This window comes from Saccoglossus kowalevskii, chromosome 12 (assembly GCF_978046115.1).
Source record: "Saccoglossus kowalevskii chromosome 12, keSacKowa6.1, whole genome shotgun sequence".
Lineage (NCBI taxonomy): Eukaryota > Metazoa > Hemichordata > Enteropneusta > Harrimaniidae > Saccoglossus > Saccoglossus kowalevskii.
The window spans coordinates 290,470-310,870 of record NC_140652.1 but is presented as its reverse complement, the minus strand read 5'-3'; the positions used below and the strand labels follow the sequence as shown (position 1 = coordinate 310,870).

Genomic DNA, 20,401 nt, shown 5'->3' with positions numbered 1-20,401 from the left:
ACAGGATGTCATAGCAACAATATGAATTTCCTACAGGCTGCCATAGCAACAATATGGATTTCCTACAGGCTGCCATAGCAACAATATGGATTTCCTACAGGCTGCCATAGCAGCAATATGGATTTCCTATAGGCTGCCATAACAACAATATGGATTTCCTACAGGCTGCCATAGCAACAATACAGATTTTCTACATGCTGCCATAGCAACAATACAGATTTCCTACAGGCTGCCATGGCGCAAGTGTTTTTTGTAAATGTGACAACTTACCACTCCAATCATTCATGATGACCATACCAAAGATGTGTTCATGTGCTTTAGATATTGGTATTGGCTCCCCTAGCTTGTTGCCAGGGCCGACAAAAAATGCCTACAAGTAGAAATATACAACACAAATAGAAATGTTACCAAAATAAAAGAATCTCAAGACAGTGGGAATTATATCATCAACTTTTCATGAAGGAAATTGACCCAGGCATGCAAGAAACATGATTTATATTTCCTTTTACTATTTTTAATAAAACAAGCAGCCTCTCTGCTGAGATAGCTCCGCTGTTAGCAATGCACGTTTTAATTAAAAACTGAAGATATCATCACGAAATGAACAAATCAGAGAGGTCCACATGTGGCAGTTTGATTTATTCCTGTATGTATGAAATAGTAAAATGCCCCTAGAAAAAAACATTGTCTGGATTACTGGCTGTGAATGGGCTGGCAATATGTATTTTACCACACTAAATACTAGACTTTGCTGTTGCTACATTATTGTGACTCTGCCTCTTTGCAATTATCTTTGTTTACAAGTCCCTGAATACATGATAGTAGCATCTTAGATTTTAGACATACAGCTAGAAGCCCCTAGCAAGACAATAGTGACCCATGACACCGATGTTCAGTGCACAACAAATGTACACACAAATTACAACCAAGACTGGAGGATGGACACATGTCTGGATGAATGCCATAGCAATTTGAAATGCTACACAATGTGGCAAGTGGTCGTAAATAATTTATGTTAATGATAGATACCCATGTGTATACCACCAGTTTGGTATTCTCTTCTCCCCTAAATGTGGTAATAATACATACCATGTGAACTACAACCAGTTTGGTATTCTATTCTCCCCTAAATATGTTAATGATAGATACCATGTGTATACCACAAGTTTGGTATTCTATTCTCCCCTAAATGTGGTAATAATATATACCATGTGAACTACCACCAGTTTGGTATTCTATTCTCCCCTAAATGTGGTAATGATAGATACCATGTGTATACCACCAGTTTGGTATTCTATTCTCCCCTAAATATTGTATTGATAGATACCATGAGTACTACAACCAGTTTGGTATTCTATTCTCCCCTAAATGTGGTAATGATAGATACCATGTGAACTACCACCAGTTTGGTATTCTATTCTCCCCTAAATATGGTAATGATAGATACCATGTGAACTACAACCAGTTTGGTATTCTATTCTCCCCTAAATATGGTAATGATAGATACCATGTGAACTACCACCAGTTTGGTATTCTATTCTCCCCTAAATGTGGTAATGATAGATACCATGTGTATACCACCAGTTTGGTATTCTATTCTCCCCTAAATGTGGTAATGGTAGATACCATGTGTATACCACCAGTTTGGTATTCTATTCTCCCCTAAATATGTTAATGATAGATACCATGTGAACTACCACATGTTTGGTATTCTATTCTCCCCTAAATATGGTATTGATAGATACCATGTGTATACCACCAGTTTGGTATTCTATTCTCCCCTAAATGTGGTAATGATAGATACCATGTGTATACCACCAGTTTGGTATTCTATTCTCCCCTAAATATGGTAATGATAGATACCATGTGAACTACCACCAGTTTGGTATTCTATTCTCCCCTAAATGTGGTAATGATAGATACCATGTGAACTACCACCAGTTTGGTATTCTATTCTCCGCTAAATATGTTAATGATAGATACCATGTGAACTACCACATGTTTGGTATTCTATTCTCCGCTAAGTGTGGTAATGATAGATACCATGTGTATACCACCAGTTTGGTATTCTATTCTCCCCTAAATGTGGTAATGATAGATACCATGTGAACTACAACCAGTTTGGTATTCTATTCTCCCCTAAATATGGTAATGATAGATACCATGTGAACTACCACCAGTTTGGTATTCTATTCTCCCCTAAATGTGGTAATGATAGATACCATGTGTATACCACCAGTTTGGTATTCTATTCTCCCCTAAATGTGGTAATGATAGATACCATGTGAACTACCACCAGTTTGGTATTCTATTCTCCCCTAAATATGTTAATGATAGATACCATGTGAACTACCACATGTTTGGTATTCTATTCTCCCCTAAATATGGTAATGATAGATACCATGTGAACTACCACCAGTTTGGTATTCTATTCTCCCCTAAATGTGGTAATGATAGATACCATGTGAACTACAACCAGTTTGGTATTCTATTCTCCCCTAAATGTGGTAATGATAGATACCATGTGTATACCACCAGTTTGGTATTCTATTCTCCCCTAAATATGTTAATGATAGATACCATGTGAACTACCACATGTTTGGTATTCTATTCTCCCCTAAATATGGTATTGATAGATACCATGTGTATACCACCAGTTTGGTATTCTATTCTCCCCTAAGTGTGGTAATGATAGATACCATGTGTATACCACCAGTTTGGTATTCTATTCTCCCCTAAATATGGTAATGATAGATACCATGTGAACTACCACCAGTTTGGTATTCTATTCTCCCCTAAATATGGTAATGATAGATACCATGTGTATACCACCAGTTTGGTATTCTATTCTCCCCTAAATGTGGTAATAATATATACCATGTGAACTATAACCAGTTTGGTATTCTATTCTCCCCTAAATATGTTAATGATAGATACCATGTGAACTACCACCAGTTTGGTATTCTATTCTCCCCTAAATATGTTAATGATAGATACCATGTGAACTACCACATGTTTGGTATACTATTCTCACCTAAATATGGTATTGATAGATACCATGTGTATACAACCAGTTTGGTATTCTATTCTCCCCTAAATGTGGTAATGATAGATACCATGTGAACTACAACCAGTTTGGTATTCTATTCTCCCCTAAATGTGGTAATGAAAGATACCATGTGAACTACCACCAGTTTGGTATTCTATTCTCCCCTAAATGTGGTAATGATAGATACCATGTGTATACCACCAGTTTGGTATTCTATTCTCCCCTAAATGTGGTAATGATAGATACCATGTGAACTACCACCAGTTTGGTATTCTATTCTCCCCTAAATACGTTAATGATAGATACCATGTGAACTACCACCAGTTTGGTATTCTATTCTCCCCTAAATACGTTAATGATAGATACCATGTGAACTACCACATGTTTGGTATTCTATTCTCCCCTAAATATGGTAATGATAGATACCATGTGAACTACCACCAGTTTGGTATTCTATTCTCCCCTAAATGTGGTAATGATAGATACCATGTGAACTACAACCAGTTTGGTATTCTATTCTCCCCTAAATATGGTAATGATAGATACCATGTGAACTACAACCAGTTTGGTATTCTATTCTCCCCTAAATGTGGTAATGATAGATACATATAGATAGAGCATTTGACATACCATTTCCAATTCAACATCCAGCAGTTTACAAGAACCAAATATTGGTGGTTTGTCTGTAAAACAAGTTATATTTTTACATTAGGATAATTACAAGGCAAGTAATAATTAACTATAAAAATAATGAACAGGACATTTTCAAAAGGAAGGCTTGAGCCACTAAGACACACTGGTTTGCCTAATGTACCCTTCCTATAAAAAACAAAATTATCACTTACTATCATCTGGCTTCAACTGTCCCTTTGGCCTTCGGATTGGTGTACCAGAGACTATGACAGACGAAGCACGACCGTGGTAACCAACAGGAAGATGTTTCCTAATGGACACAGTAAGACACTAATTATTATTGTCAGACAAGGTTTGGATGAATGCATCACATTATTTGCAACAAAATTGAGGGACAGTTGCAGTCAAGCTTACATAGAGTAATTGTGGAAGAAAGACAGTTGCAGTCAAGCTTACATAGAGTAATTATGGAAGGGAGACAGTTGCAGTCAAGCTTACATAGAGTAATTGTGGAAGGGAGACAGTTGCAGTCAAGCTTACATAGAGTAATTGTGGGAGGGAGACAGTTGCAGTCAAGCATACAACGAGTAATTTTGGAAGAGAGACAGTTGCAGTCAAGCTTACATAGAGTAATTGTGGAAGGGAGACAGTTGCAGTCAAGCTTACATAGAGTAATTGTGGAAGAAAGACAGTTGCAGTCAAGCTTACATAGAGTAATTGTGGGAGGGAGACAGTTGCAGTCAAGCTTACAACGAGTAATTTTGGAAGAGAGACAGTTGCAGTCAAGCTTACATAGAGTAATTGTGGAAGGGAGACAGTTGCAGTCAAGCTTACATGGAGTAATTGTGGAAGGGAGACAGTTGCAGTCAAGCTTACATAGAGTAATTTTGGAAGAGAGACAGTTGCAGTCAAGCTTACATAGAGTAATTGTGGAAGAAAGACAGTTGCAGTCAAGCTTACATAGAGTAATTGTGGGAGGGAGACAGTTGCAGTCAAGCTTACATAGAGTAATTGTGGAAGGGAGACAGTTGCAGTCAAGCTTACATAGAGTAATTGTGGAAGGGAGACAGTTGCAGTCAAGCTTACATAGAGTACTTCTTGAAGAGGAACATTTGCAATCAGGCTTACACAGGACAACTCTGTACATTTACATTTATGGTGCAATCAATTTGAGTTGTGGAAATGAACAGAATGGTAGTGAGCTTATCTTTTAATACATAATTTACAGATTTCTACAGTGCAAAGTTGTAATTTAAGAGATACCTACCAGTTTGGCATTAATGCATTATCCTTTCCACGAAACATAATTCCTACATTTGTAGCATGGTATTCAGATGAATAGAAGTCAGTATAATCCCCTATTTTAGCTGCTAAATGCATTGTGGCATCACTCTGACATACAAATGCCCTATTAGAAAAAAAAAACATGAAAAAAGTTTATTTAACATGTAGTCATTGTAAATTAATGGAATTCAACAGTTAATAAAAGAAAACAAATGAACCCCTCCCTCATACACACACTAACAACAACAGCCCCTCCCCCAACCATTTTTTTTCCCCACTTTTCCCCCTTCTCTTTTTCTTTTTCTAATATTGCTTCATTTTATGTGTTAATTACCTTTATGTATATCTTTTTGACATGTAGGATTATTTTGAAGTAATGTACTTTTTTGGGAAAATATGTGAATAAAAAAAAATTTAAAAGAAAAAAAAAAAAAAAAAAAAAAAAAAAAACATGAAAAAAGTTCCTGTCAATCCTGGACACTTTGAAATCAATGAACTTTTAACCCTCATCTGGACAAGTCAATGTAAAATTGTATTGGGTTTGAAGAATAAGGGTTAATGTAAAGCTATCACACATTAATATGACAGGCATATTCAGATGAAGATAGAGTATCTTGAAATGAAAAAGTTTATTGAGGTTGACTCTTTAAGAAATCAGGCTACTCATTTATTATGATGCCATATATGAACTAAATAAAATAAAATTTTGTATACTCTCAGTCTAAGCCCCAGGTCCCTGTAAAGCTTGGTGGATTTTGTGTGTACGGCGACCTGTGAATGGGCATGTTGCTCACTACCGCTGGGAACTAGACAGAAAATAAATCGTTGTCTGGTTGTCATGACATTGACCTTTGCGGACATAATCAACAAATGGTAAAAGTGGATTCACGCAAACCTGTTGTTACATTGTACCATGGAGGTACTAACGGAAAAAGCCACGACGCTATTGTTTTAGCTTTACCCTATGATCGTTTGTCAATGTTTGTTCACAAACATTGTTCTTGTTAGCTTTTAGCACCTTCGTACAATGGGTTATGCTAATCTCGAGCATTCGGTAATATTCGGAGCATGGAGGTACTAACGGAAGGAGCCACAACGCATCGCAAGTGGCCATTCAAGCCTCTTAAGTGGCTTATTTCCTTTTGTTTCAACCCAAGTTAATCCTGATAAGGACATTGTCTAGATCATCTTTGATGTCGATGATAGTTTGTGATTGCTTACACAAGTAACCAGTTAGCGGATATGATATAACCTCGCCGATTTTTTAACGTGACCATAAAATACATGTCTAGACACTTTCTTTGCAATGATATTTTTTAGGAGTCCTTAGGATTTTTTGTTGTAGACTCTCACAATCTTGTTCTTGTTACAGTTGCTAATAATTAAAACATGTGAAATCTGTGAAGTAACAAGTTCGTCTGTTGAATTTCCGGTTGTGAAATGCATATTTTAACCCTTCACAGCTAAAAAAACCAAGTGTGCATGTGTGTTGACCGTAGCATCATAATGTGCACATATTTTATGGTCACGTTAAAAAAAATGGGACCAAGAAATCGCGAAAGGCGATTTTTCGGCAGTTTTTAAAGTTTTTTTTATTAATATTTTGGCGTAACATTTCAATCTTTCCTGATGCCTAAAATAGTCTATTTAAGTTTTTATTCAAGAGCGTGTTTATTGTGACTAGCGTGAATGGGTAAGCTTCGTTTGGACAAAGAGCTGTTATAACTGTAAACAATGTTAAATTATTCTTCTAATGCTCAGTTCATCTATTTTTAGATTTGAAAAAAAAAATCATGCCATTTTCCCATCAAAATCCAAGCCAAAAGATCATACTACAACATCGGTAAATCTTTTCCACGTTGCGTTCAATAACATTAACATATTTGAATGAGCTATGCATTTTGATTGGTTAATTAGCGATTTGACCTATTAGCTCAACTCATGCAAGAGAAACATGGCGGATACCACACAGCATCAAGCGTTTATATGCGAGCGGAATCATTTTTTTACGATGAAACTAAGTTGAATTTTATTTGAATTTCATAACAATTCAACGAATTTATTTTTTGTGCGTTATTATAATCACTACTGAGTAATATTCAACAATTGTGAAACACAGCATGACCGGATTGCACAACTGTGATCGTTTGCTACTAAGCAATGCAGTTGTGTTAGTTTTTATATGAAACTTCGTTTAAAATATACCTTCGTTACCAATAAAAAACAAACAGATGTTTTTGAAAAATGACACTGGGCGACATTGTAATGAAATTTCAGGCGGTCTACTTTTTAATTCAGCAAGAATTATTAATTATTGTTAATTCTGCAATAGTTTCTTTCGTCTTGGGTGGCCCAACTGACGGCATTGAAAGTCTGCGTAGTTGGATACTTCAATGAAAATGGAAGTCCCCCAAAAATATTTGATGACTATTTCTTGAAATTTTGCACCCCAAATAAGCACCCACTAGCCGTGAAATCCCCAGGGTGATTTTTCGGATGGGCGAATTTACGGCAGAATCCGGTATTATATAAAGAAAGTATTATACATTTTTTTTGTGTATTATGGATATTTCGCGCATATTGCCGATGTTTTATACTGTTTGTAGTTTGCATATGAAAGTGGTTGGTGATGCCCCTCCTATTATTCGACGTCGTTGACAATGCGATAAAAATGCCACTCGCACTGTGCACATTTTAGCACTATATCTAGTGCCATTTTAGCGCTAGATCTAGTACTTTTTCGGATTAGTGCTACTAACTACTCGCACTACGCCCATTTCGACACATTTACATACATGAATTATTGCATGCATGCCATGATACACTATTCAGGTTAAAATTTTGAAGTGAATTGCTCAAAGTATGCACAAGATGTTGGATATGAAATGTTGCTGGTAGGATTTGGAAAGTAGTCTTTGGTAGGATGTGGTAAGTGATCTGGCAGGATGTGAAAGTAGTCTGGTAGGATGTGGAAAGTGGCGTGGTAGGATTTGGTAAATGATCTGGTAGGATGTGGAAAGTAGTCTGGTAGGATGTAGTAAGTGATCTGGTAGGATGTGAAAAGTAGTCTGGTAGGATGTGGAAAGTAGTCTGGTAGAATGTGAAAAGAAGTCTGGTAGAATGTGAAAAGTAGTCTGGTAGGATGTGGAAAGTAGTCTGGTGAGATGTGAAAAGTAGTCTGGTAGGATGTGGAAAATGGTCTGGTAGGATGTGAAAAGTAGTCTGGTAGGATGTGAAAAGTAGTCTGGTAGGATGTGAAAAGTAGTCTGGTAGGATGTGGAAAGTAGTCTGGTAAGATGTGAAAAGTAGTCTGGTAGGATGTGGAAAATGGTCTGGTAGGATGTGGAAAGTAGTCTGGTAGGATGTGGAAAGTGGTGTGGTAGGATTTGGTAAGTGATCTGGTAGGATGTGGAAAGTAGTCTGGTAGGATGTGGAAAGTAGTCTGGTAGGATGTGGAAAGTAGTCGGGTAGGATGTAGTAAGTGATCTGGTAGGATGTGAAAAGTAGTCTGGTAGGATGTGGAAGTGATCTGGTAGGATGTGGAAAGTAGTCTGGTAGGATGTGAAAAGTAGTCTGGTAGGATGTGAAAAGTAGTCTGGTAGGATGTGAAAAGTAGTCTGGTAGGATGTGGAAAGTAGTCTGGTAAGATGTGAAAAGTAGTCTGGTAAGATGTGGAAGTAGTCTGGTAGGATGTGAAAAGTAGTCTGGTAGGATGTGAAAAGTAGTCTGGTAGGATGTGAAAAGTAGTCTGGTAGGATGTGAAAAGTAGTCTAGTAGGATGTGAAAAGTAGTCTGACAGGATGTGAAAAGTAGTCTGGTAAGATGTGAAAAGTAGTCTAGTAGGATGTGAAAAGTAGTCTGACAGGATGTGAAAAGTAGTCTAGTAGGATGTGAAAAGTAGTCTAGTAGGATGGGAAAAGTAGTCTAGTAGGATGTGGAAAGTAGTCTGGTAGGATGTGGTAAGTGATCTGGTAGGAGGCACTTTCTCAGGACTATCGATGTAGACCTGATCATTTTGACTGTTGGGCGTTGGAAACAAATATAAGGGCACCCGTTGGAGAAAATCCAGTTCTCCGAGTCCTATGTGGTCTAGCTGGCATACATCCTGGCGAAAGACAGCCTCTTCCCTTTCTGAATCTCTGTCAGTCAAGGTATTTTGGGCTTCTTGTATGCCCTCAAACTAATTTTCTGGGTCAAATAGTGATGAACAGTGCTCTTAGACTCAACCGCCTGCATGACTATCGTCTTCTGCCTTTGGCCTTCCTGATGATGTCTCTAGCTCTGGCAGTGAGCACACGAGGACGACCAGATCGGGGCTTATCTTCAAGGCCTGCACCGTGCATGTGACGCTTGGTCCACTTCAAAATCCAATGTACTGTCCTCCCCAAGGATGTGGCAACCTGCTCACAAGTTTTACCCACACTATGAAGGGCTTAGGTACAGAGCTGGGACTCAGAAAGTCTGTGATGTCCAGATTTGACTTTGCCCCATGGTGTGGTCATGTGGGTATCACTCAAGCCAGTGAGACATACTGATATATTCTGAACATTTTATGCGATCAGCCCACACATATGACCCAGATAGAAAACCAGACGCCAGCTGGCTGACCTGGTGGTGTCGAATGTGAGGGGGGTAAATGCCTGAACAATAAGGTGAACGATCTTTTGGGAAACTGTGTAGAAAGTAGTCTGGTAGGATGTGGTAAGTGGTCTGATAGGATGTGGTAAGTGGTGCGGTAGGATGTGGTAAGTTGTCCTACATAATCTACATATCTATGTTAATTTGCCAACCTACATGTGGGGTTAAAACTTCTGAATATTTTAAATAAAACCAATATGAAAATCACTTACTTATCTCTCAACTGTGAATTATCTCTCAATTTTGGCTCATCAGTGGACAATAATTGTTGTAGTGTAGACCTTGCCTCCTTCCAAGCTGCTGGTCCAAGTGACATAAATCCATTTAATACTGGCTGACAACGATCAAAATCAAAGAGTTAATCAAATTATATATGTAATTATAAAGATATTCAAATATATCCAGTAAAATCGGAGAATTCAAGTTATCATTAAAATTATGAAGGATACCTACAAATGTATACTGCAAGTATCAAATGAACAGTATATTTTTTTTTACACAATTTGACTAAAATATTTATCAACAAGCTATGCATGGCACAGTCCCCGTTTGTTGTGAAATTTAAGAAATTAAGTTTTGCCTATAGTTATACAGTTTGAACATAAACATGCCAGAGATATGGATCCAGAAGCTGATGTTTGATTATGATTGAAATGATTGATCAGTCATCTTGTATCTGATCGTCAAGCGAATACTTGTCCATATTGAGAGATATTGCTCTGGAACAACATTAACTAAAACAAAATGGCGAATTCGTACAACGCGATTTGCAATGGAAAATTTTCAGATGATAAGGCAAGCGCAGAATCGAAGTTACTGCCCTCTATGATAGTATCGACAATTTCCTTTGTCTTTATTCTGACCAACTGTATGAAGTACATGGATTTTAGTGTATTGGTTTTAATTCATCTATTGCATGAGAACCAGGTCGAAGAATAAAAACACAATTAATTTAACTTAATTGGTCAAATTATAGACACATCAAACAAAAACTACAGTTGGCAGAAGTCATTCATTTCAACTGTAAAAACTTTCAATCTTCATGCACAATATAAATTACATTGCAATATTTATTTTGACACTTATGATGTAATATTCATGATAAAACTGGAGTCAGTTTATTTGCGTGATTCATATCACTCTGTTTGTAGCACATTGTATATTCCATTAACAGAAATGATAATTTATGGCAAATAGAATGGCTAATAAAAACAGAAAGAAAACAATAGACGTGAACAGTAAAAGCAAAGTCAGAAAACTGAGGATGGAACAACATTGACCACTGAACCATTTTGAGTGCATTCAGTAAAATAAAATAAATACATACACCAAGTTTTAAAAAGTTTAAAAGTGTCACATGAAGTGCAATGTTGTTGTAAAATGTGATTGTAATCAGCCAAAAAATGTCAGAGACATGGCGAAAGAACAGTTTTCATTGTGAAATGGAATAGAAGAAATTTGGCAATTTGGCCATCTTGAATCTGATTGTCAAACTAATACCTGTGCATATGTGCGACATGATCAGTCAAAGCATGTCAGATATTGGTCTGCATTCAAAAAACAAAATGACCGCAAGTTGCCCATTTCCGATCTGATCTGAAAAACAAATTGGTCCAGGCATGTCTAAGATACAAGTCTGAATGCATGCACGCACGAACACAGGGATGCATGGACACACGGAGGACAATCCATAAGTCCCTGTTTTCGGACCACCAGTCGGCCATTTTGAATACATCTATATATGTATCACATGATGTAAAACGAATACATAAAATTTGAACATAATCAGTCAAAGCATATCAGAGATATGGCTCTAGAAGCGCATTCATTTAAACAAAATAGCCGTCAGTCAGCCATTTTTAATCAGATCTGAAAAATAAAATGATGTGCATCAGAAACCCCAAATCTCTAATGTATGTAAAAAGTTTGAACAAAATCCATCCATTAATGCCAAGATCCAGTTCTGTAATGCCAGAAATGCTTAATTTTTTTTTAGCACAAAAATGGCTGCCATTTGGCCATTTTGAATCAGATAGTCAACCCAATATATTTATTTCATGATGTATAATCAATATATAAAATTTGAACATGATCAGTCAAAGCATGGCAGAGATATGGCACTAGAACAGCATTCATTAAAACAAAATGGCCGCCATTCGGCCATCTTGAATCAGATCGTGAAACAAATTGACGTGCATATGTATAATATCATGTATGATGTACGTGTGAAGTTTGATTGTGATTGGTCCAGGCATTTCTAAGACACAGGTCTGGACGCACGCACATCAAAACATAAGTCCCTGTTTTCGGACTGCGTCCGAACAGGGACTTAAAAGTAAAATTAACTGCCTGTCAATTGATACCCCTGGTGTTTGAAATGCATGAGAATGTCAAATCAACCAGCATTTTGAAGATAAGAATATTCAATAAAATTAGACTTATCAACAGAAAATGAACAAATCTGATTGAAGAATGAATCAAATCATACCTACATATGAAACATCTAAACAATCTGGCTGGTTATTTTGAAACGTCAAAAATAGATTTTGTTACCAAAAATGATCAACAAATTTACTAAAATTAGAAAAGTTATCATCACTAATTTAACAAATCTGCCAGCCAAGGTAAGTGTTTTCAAAAAGGAGTAGCAATCTACTATGTAGACAATCTAGTACTGAATACAAGGTAGTGAATACATACCTCATCAAATACATGATTACATTCAGATAGTCTAGTACTGGCAGTGAATACATACCTCATCAAATACATGATTACATTCAGATAGTCTAGTACTGATAGTGAATACATACCTCATCAAATACATGATTACATTCAGATAGTCTAGTACTGGTAGTGAATACATACCTCATCAAATACATGATTACATTCAGATAGTCTAGTACTGGCAGTGAATACATACCTCATCAAATACATGATTACATTCAGATAGTCTAGTACTGATAGTGAATACATACCTCATCAAATACATGATTACATTCAGATAGTCTAGTACTGGCAGTGAATACATACCTCATCAAATACATGATTACATTCAGATAGTTTAGTACTGGCAGTGAATACATACCTCATCAAATACATGATTACATTCAGATAGTCTAGTACTGATAGTGAATACATACCTCATCAAATACATGATTACATTCAGATAGTTTAGTACTGGCAGTGAATACATACCTCATCAAATACATGATTACATTCAGATAGTCTAGTACTGGCAGTGAATACATACCTCATCAAATACATGATTACATTCAGATAGTCTAGTACTGATAGTGAATACATACCTCATCAAATACATGATTACATTCAGATAGTCTAGTACTGATAGTGAATACATACCTCATCAAATACATGATTACATTCAGATAGTTTAGTACTGGCAGTGAATACATACCTCATCAAATACATGATTACATTCAGATAGTCTAGTACTGGCAGTGAATACATACCTCATCAAATACATGATTACATTCAGATAGTCTAGTACTGGTAGTGAATACATACCTCATCAAATACATGATTACATTCAGATAGTCTAGTACTGATAGTGAATACATACCTCATCAAATACATGATTACATTCAGATAGTCTAGTACTGGTAGTGAATACATACCTCATCAAATACATGATTACATTCAGATAGTCTAGTACTGATAGTGAATACATACCTCATCAAATACATGATTACATTCAGATAGTCTAGTACTGGCAGTGAATACATACCTCATCAAATACATGATTACATTCAGATAGTCTAGTACTGGTAGTGAATACATACCTCATCAAATACATGATTACATTCAGATAGTCTAGTACTGATAGTGAATACATACCTCATCAAATACATGATTACATTCAGATAGTCTAGTACTGGTAGTGAATACATATCTCATCAAATACATGATTACATTCAGATAGTCTAGTACTGATAGTGAATACATACCTCATCAAATACATGATTACATTCAGATAGTCTAGTACTGGCAGTGAATACATACCTCATCAAATACATGATTACATTCAGATAGTCTAGTACTGATAGTGAATACATACCTCATCAAATACATGATTACATTCAGATAGTCTAGTACTGATAGTGAATACATACCTCATCAAATACATGATTACATTTAGATAGTCTAGTACTGATAGTGAATACATACCTCATCAAATACATGATTACATTCAGATAGTCTAGTACTGGCAGTGAATACATACCTCATCAAATACATGATTACATTCAGATAGTCTAGTACTGATAGTGAATACATACCTCATCAAATACATGATTACATTCAGATAGTCTAGTACTGGCAGTGAATACATACCTCATCAAATACATGATTACATTCAGATAGTCTAGTACTGGCAGTGAATACATACCTCATCAAATACATGATTACATTCAGATAGTCTAGTACTGGTAGTGAATACCTCATCAAATACATGATTACATTCAGATAGTCTAGTACTGGTAGTGAATACATACCTCATCAAATACATGATTACATTCAGATAGTCTAGTACTGGTAGTGAATACATACCTCATCAAATACATGATTACATTCAGATAGTCTAGTACTGGTAGTGAATACATACCTCATCAAATACATGATTACATTCAGATAGTCTAGTACTGGTAGTGAATACATACCTCATCAAATACATGATTACATTCAGATAGTCTAGTACTGGCAGTGAATACATACTACATCAAATACATGATTACATTTAGATAGTCTAATACTGATAGTGAATACATACCTCATCAAATACATGATTACATTCAGATAGTCTAGTACTGGCAGTGAATACATACCTCATTAAATACATGATTACATTCAGATAGTCTAGTACTGATAGTGAATACATACCTCATCAAATACATGATTACATTCAGATAGTTTAGTACTGGCAGTGAATACATACCTCATCAAATACATGATTACATTCAGATAGTCTAGTACTGATAGTGAATACATACCTCATCAAATACATGATTACATTCAGATAGTCTAGTACTGATAGTGAATACATACCTCATCAAATACATGATTACATTCAGATAGTCTAGTACTGATAGTGAATACATACCTCATCAAATACATGATTACATTCAGATAGTCTAGTACTGATAGTGAATACATACCTCATCAAATACATGATTACATTCAGATAGTCTAGTACTGATAGTGAATACATACCTCATCAAATACATGATTACATTCAGATAGTCTAATACTGATAGTGAATACATACCTCATCAAATACATGATTACATTTAGATAGTCTAGTACTGATAGTGAATACATACATGTACCTCATCAAATACATGATTACATTCAGATAGTCTAGTACTTATAGTGAATACATACCTCATCAAATACATGATTACATTCAGATAGTCTAGTACTGGTAGTGAATACATACCTCATCAAATACATGATTACATTCAGATAGTCTAGTACTGGTAGTGAATACATACCTCATCAAATACATGATTACATTCAGCTAGTCTAGTACTGGCAGTGAATACATACCTCATCAAATACATGATTACATTCAGATAGTCTAGTACTGGTAGTGAATACATACCTCATCAAATACATGATTACATTTAGATAGTCTAGTACTGGCAGTGAATACATACCTCATCAAATACATGATTACATTCAGATAGTCTCGTACTGGTAGTGAATACATACCTCATCAAATACATGATTACATTCAGATAGTCTAGTACTGATAGTGAATACATACCTCATCAAATACATGATTACATTCAGATAGTCTAGTACTAGTGAATACATACCTCATCAAATACATGATTACGTTCAGATAGTCTAGTACTGGCAGCGAATACATACCTCATCAAATACTGAAATACATGATTACATTCAGATAGTCTAGTACTGGTAGTGAATACATACCTCATCAAATACATGATTACATTCAGATAGTCTAGTACTGGTAGTGAATACATACCTCATCAAATACATGATTACATTCAGATAGTCTAGTACTGGCAGTGAATACATACCTCATCAAATACATGATTACATTCAGATAGTCTAGTACTGGCAGTGAATACATACCTCATCAAATACATGATTACATTCAGATAGTCTAGTACTGGTAGTGAATACATACCTCATCAAATACATGATTACATTCAGATAGTCTAGTACTGGTAGTGAATACATACCTCATCAAATACATGATTACATTTAGATAGTCTAGTACTGGCAGTGAATATATACCTCATCAAATACATGATTACATTCAGATAGTCTAGTACTGGTAGTGAATACATACCTCATCAAATACATGATTACATTTAGATAGTCTAGTACTGGTAGTGAATACATACCTCATCAAATACATGATTACATTCAGATAGTCTAGTACTGGCAGTGAATACATACCTCATCAAATACATGATTACATTCAGATTGTCTAGTACTGGCAGTGAATACATACCTCATCAAATACATGATTACATTCAGATAGTCTAGTACTGGCAGTGAATACATACCTCATCAAATACATGATTACATTCAGATAGTCTAGTACTGGCAGTGAATACATACCTCATCAAATACATGATTACATTCAGATTGTCTAGTACTGATAGTGAATACATACCTCATCAAATACATGATTACATTTAGATAGTCTAGTACTGGTAGTGAATACATACCTCATCAAACACATGATTACATTTAGATAGTCTAGTACTAGTAGTGAATACATACCTCATCAAATACATGATTACATTCAGATTGTCTAGTACTGGCAGTGAATACATACCTCATCAAATACATGATTACATTCAGATAGTCTAGTACTGGTAGTGAATACATACCTCATCAAATACATGATTACATTCAGATAGTCTAGTACTGGTAGTGAATACATACCTCATCAAATACATGATTACATACAGATAGTCTAGTACTGATAGTGAATACATACCTCATCAAATACATGATTACATTCAGATAGTCTAGTACTGGTAGTGAATACATACCTCATCAAATACATGATTACATTCAGATAGTCTAGTACTGATAGTGAATACATACCTCATCAAATACATGATTACATTTAGATTGTCTAGTACTGGCAGTGAATACATATCTCATCAAATACATGATTACATTTAGATAGTCTAGTACTGGTAGTGAATACATACCTCATCAAATACATGATTACATTCAGATAGTTTAGTACTGGTAGTGAATACATACCTCATCAAATACATGATTACATTTAGATAGTCTAGTACTGGTAGTGAATACATACCTCATCAAATACATGATTACATTTAGATAGTCTAGTACTGATAGTGAATACATACCTCATCAAATACATGATTACATTCAGATAGTCTAGTACTGGTAGAGAATACATACCTCATCAAATACATGATTACATTCAGATAGTCTAGTACTGGTAGTGAATACATACCTCATCAAATACATGATTACATTCAGATAGTCTAGTACTGGCAGTGAATACATACCTCATCAAATACATTTTGTATATGATTACATTCAGATAGTCTAGTACTGATAGTGAATACATACCTCATCAAATACATGATTACATTCAGATAGTCTAGTACTGGTAGAGAATACATACCTCATCAAATACATGATTACATTCAGATAGTCTAGTACTGGTAGTGAATACATACCTCATCAAATACATGATTACATTTAGATAGTCTAGTACTGATAGTGAATACATACCTCATCAAATACATGATTACATTCAGATAGTCTAGTACTGATAGTGAATACATACCTCATCAAATACATGATTACATTCAGATAGTCTAGTACTGGCAGTGAATACATACCTCATCAAATACATGATTACATTCAGATAGTCCAGTACTGGTAGTGAATACATACCTCATCAAATACATGATTACATTTAGATAGTCTAGTACTGGTAGTGAATACATACCTCATCAAATACATGATTACATTCAGATAGTCTAGTACTGGCAGTGAATACATACCTCATCAAATACATGATTACATTCAGATAGTCTAGTACTGGTAGTGAATACATACCTCATCAAATACATGATTACATTCAGATAGTCTAGTACTGATAGTGAATACATACCTCATCAAATACATGATTACATTCAGATAGTCTAGTACTGATAGTGAATACATACCTCATCAAATACATGATTACATTCAGATAGTCTAGTACTGGTAGTGAATACATACCTCATCAAATACATGATTACATTCAGATAATACAGGTCCTGTGAACAAATCCTTAATACAGCTTAAATCAAGTATTTGGTCTCCAATAGCAACACCAATGCGATGACGAGGCTAAATGATAAAGAAATGTAATTACTGACACATTGATATTCAAGTACGGATATATTAACACATACATGTACATGTACCTATTGACAAACTGTAGTAAGAGCCTGGTTTGAGTGTACATGTATCACTAATGTCTTTAATATGCATACACATGTAAGGGGTCCTACACTGTACTACTAGACGCACGGACATGCATGGGACTGTCCGGGCACGTGCGGGGGTGAACGGGGGAAATACCTAACGCACGGGGCAGCGGTAGCAATCCTTGTACTGTATAATATTCATTGATGCTCAAAATTTGAAACAGAGTGGCGAATTCAAGCAGCTATCCACACTTTTTATGATCGACGCCCGGGCATTCCGGCGAGTCAAGTCTGCCATGTTGTTTACTAATGTTGGTTAGAGTTTAACAATAGGACAATACCATTCGATCCATGGGGGTGACAATGCTACGTACACGTGCAATGAAATTGGTATCCTAAGAATATCGTAACGTCTTTGTGTTTTCTGTTGCAGTGCAAGTTTGTATACGATAAATCTCATGAACGGTACAGAGTACGAAATCTTGTGTCCGGACAGTCCCACGCATGTCCGCGCGTCTAGTAGTAGGACCACATGTAAGTAATTAATATTTATGAATTGCAATCTCAGTCAGTTTGACTTAACTACTTTAATTAATTTAACTTTTAGTTTGATGAAAAATTCATTTGATTTGAAGTAAATAAAAAGCACTTTTTTTGGAATTTCCTTTTAAGACACGTCTCTTGAAAATTTGATCTCTGACAAGAGCAATCATTTATTATTATGGTCAAAGTGAAAACAAGAATTCTATTTTTTGACTCCCATGTGCGAAGCACAAAATGGGAGTCTTGCAGTTAGTGTGTCTGTGTGTGTGTGTGTGTGTGTGTGTATGTGTGTGTGTGTGTGTGTGTGTGTATGTGTGTATGTGTGTCCGACTGTTCCACTGCTATCTCAAGAACCATACATCGGTTTTTGATGGAACTTGGTGCATAGATGCTCTGGGCCAATGCGCAGATTTGATTAGGTTTTGGTAAAAATCCATGCTCGTTAATTACCTAATTTGCATGATAATTAGCTAATTTTTAGCTGTTCTATGACTGTTCCACTGATATCTAAAGAACCACTCATTGGATTTTGATGAAACTTGGTACATAGATGCTCTGAACTAATGCTAGGTTTTGATTAGGTTTTGGTTAAAATCCATGCTCGTTAATTACCTAATTTGCATGATAATTAGCTAATTTTTAGCTGTTCTATGACTGTTCCACTGATATCTAAAGAACCACTCATTGGATTTTGATGAAACTTGGTACATAGATGCTCTGAACATATGCACAGATTTGATTTGTTTTTGGTAAAAATTCGTGCATATTAATTACCTAATTTGCATGATAATTAGCTATTTTTTAGTGGTTCCATGACTGTTCCACTGATATCTAAACAACCACTCATTGGATTTTGATGAAACTTGGTACATAGATTTTCTTAACTAATGCTAGGTTTTGATTATTTTTTGGTAATAATCCGTGGATACTAATTACCTAATTTGCATAATGATTAGTCAATTTTCGGTTTTTCCACTGATATCTCAAGTACTAATCATCACATTTCAATGAAACTTGGTACATAGATGTCATGACACTGCACAGACCTGATAGTTTTTATGGTAATATCAGTACATGTAATTACCTAATTTGCATAATTAATTAATTTTCAGCTTTTGATACAAGTAGTGAGCATTACATTTCAATGAAACTTGGTACTTACATACTCAAGGACTATGCAGAGATTGATTGTTTCGGATAAATATTTGTGCATATTAATCACCTAATTTGCATAATTAGTTAATTTTCAGCTTTTCCACGGGTATCTCAAGCACTAATCATCGCATTTCAATGAAACTTGGTACATAGATCTTTTAGGACTATGCAGAGACCTGATTAGTTTCAGGGTAAATAATTGTGCATATTAATTACCTAATTTGCATAATTAATTTTCAGCTTTTCTACTGATATCTAAAGTACTAATCATCACATTTCAATGAATCTAAAATTATGCAGAGACCCAATTAGTTTTTGGTAAATATTTGTGCATATTAATTACCTAATTTGCATAATTAACCAATTTCCAAGTTTCACACTGATATCTCAGGTACTACCGGTAATCATCACATATCAATGAATGTTTATACATGGATGCTGTAGGACAATAGACAGACCTGGATAATTGTGGGTTAAAATCTGTACATATTAATTACCCAATTTGCATAACTAACCAATTTTAAGCTTTCACACTGATATCTAAAGTACTAATTTCCATTTTAATGAAACTTAGTACAAAGATGCTCTAGGACAATGTACAAACCTAATTAGTTTGGGGTAAAACTCTGTTCATATT

The 20,401-nt window shown here is 35.4% G+C and overlaps 1 protein-coding gene across 3 annotated transcripts in view; it reads right to left on the bottom strand.

The window, feature by feature from the left end:
* Positions 1 to 20,401, bottom strand: part of LOC102809162 (fumarylacetoacetase-like) — a 73,028-nt gene that overhangs the window by 35,919 nt on the left and 16,708 nt on the right. The window contains exons 1-7 of one of the 3 annotated variants that reach the window (XM_085506322.1): positions 18,221 to 18,362; positions 17,876 to 17,986; positions 9,817 to 9,938; positions 4,950 to 5,090; positions 3,895 to 3,992; positions 3,680 to 3,732; positions 271 to 370 (exon numbers count right to left, since the gene is read on the bottom strand). In XM_085506322.1, the coding sequence (XP_085362448.1) occupies positions 271 to 370; positions 3,680 to 3,732; positions 3,895 to 3,992; positions 4,950 to 5,090; positions 9,817 to 9,920 (496 nt within the window). In that variant the 5' untranslated portion in view covers positions 9,921 to 9,938; positions 17,876 to 17,986; positions 18,221 to 18,362. Of the gene's footprint in view, positions 1 to 270; positions 371 to 3,679; positions 3,733 to 3,894; positions 3,993 to 4,949; positions 5,091 to 9,816; positions 9,939 to 17,875; positions 17,987 to 18,220; positions 18,363 to 20,401 lie in introns of those variants that run through there. The other 2 variants (XM_085506321.1, XM_085506320.1) reach the window with 2 other exon arrangements.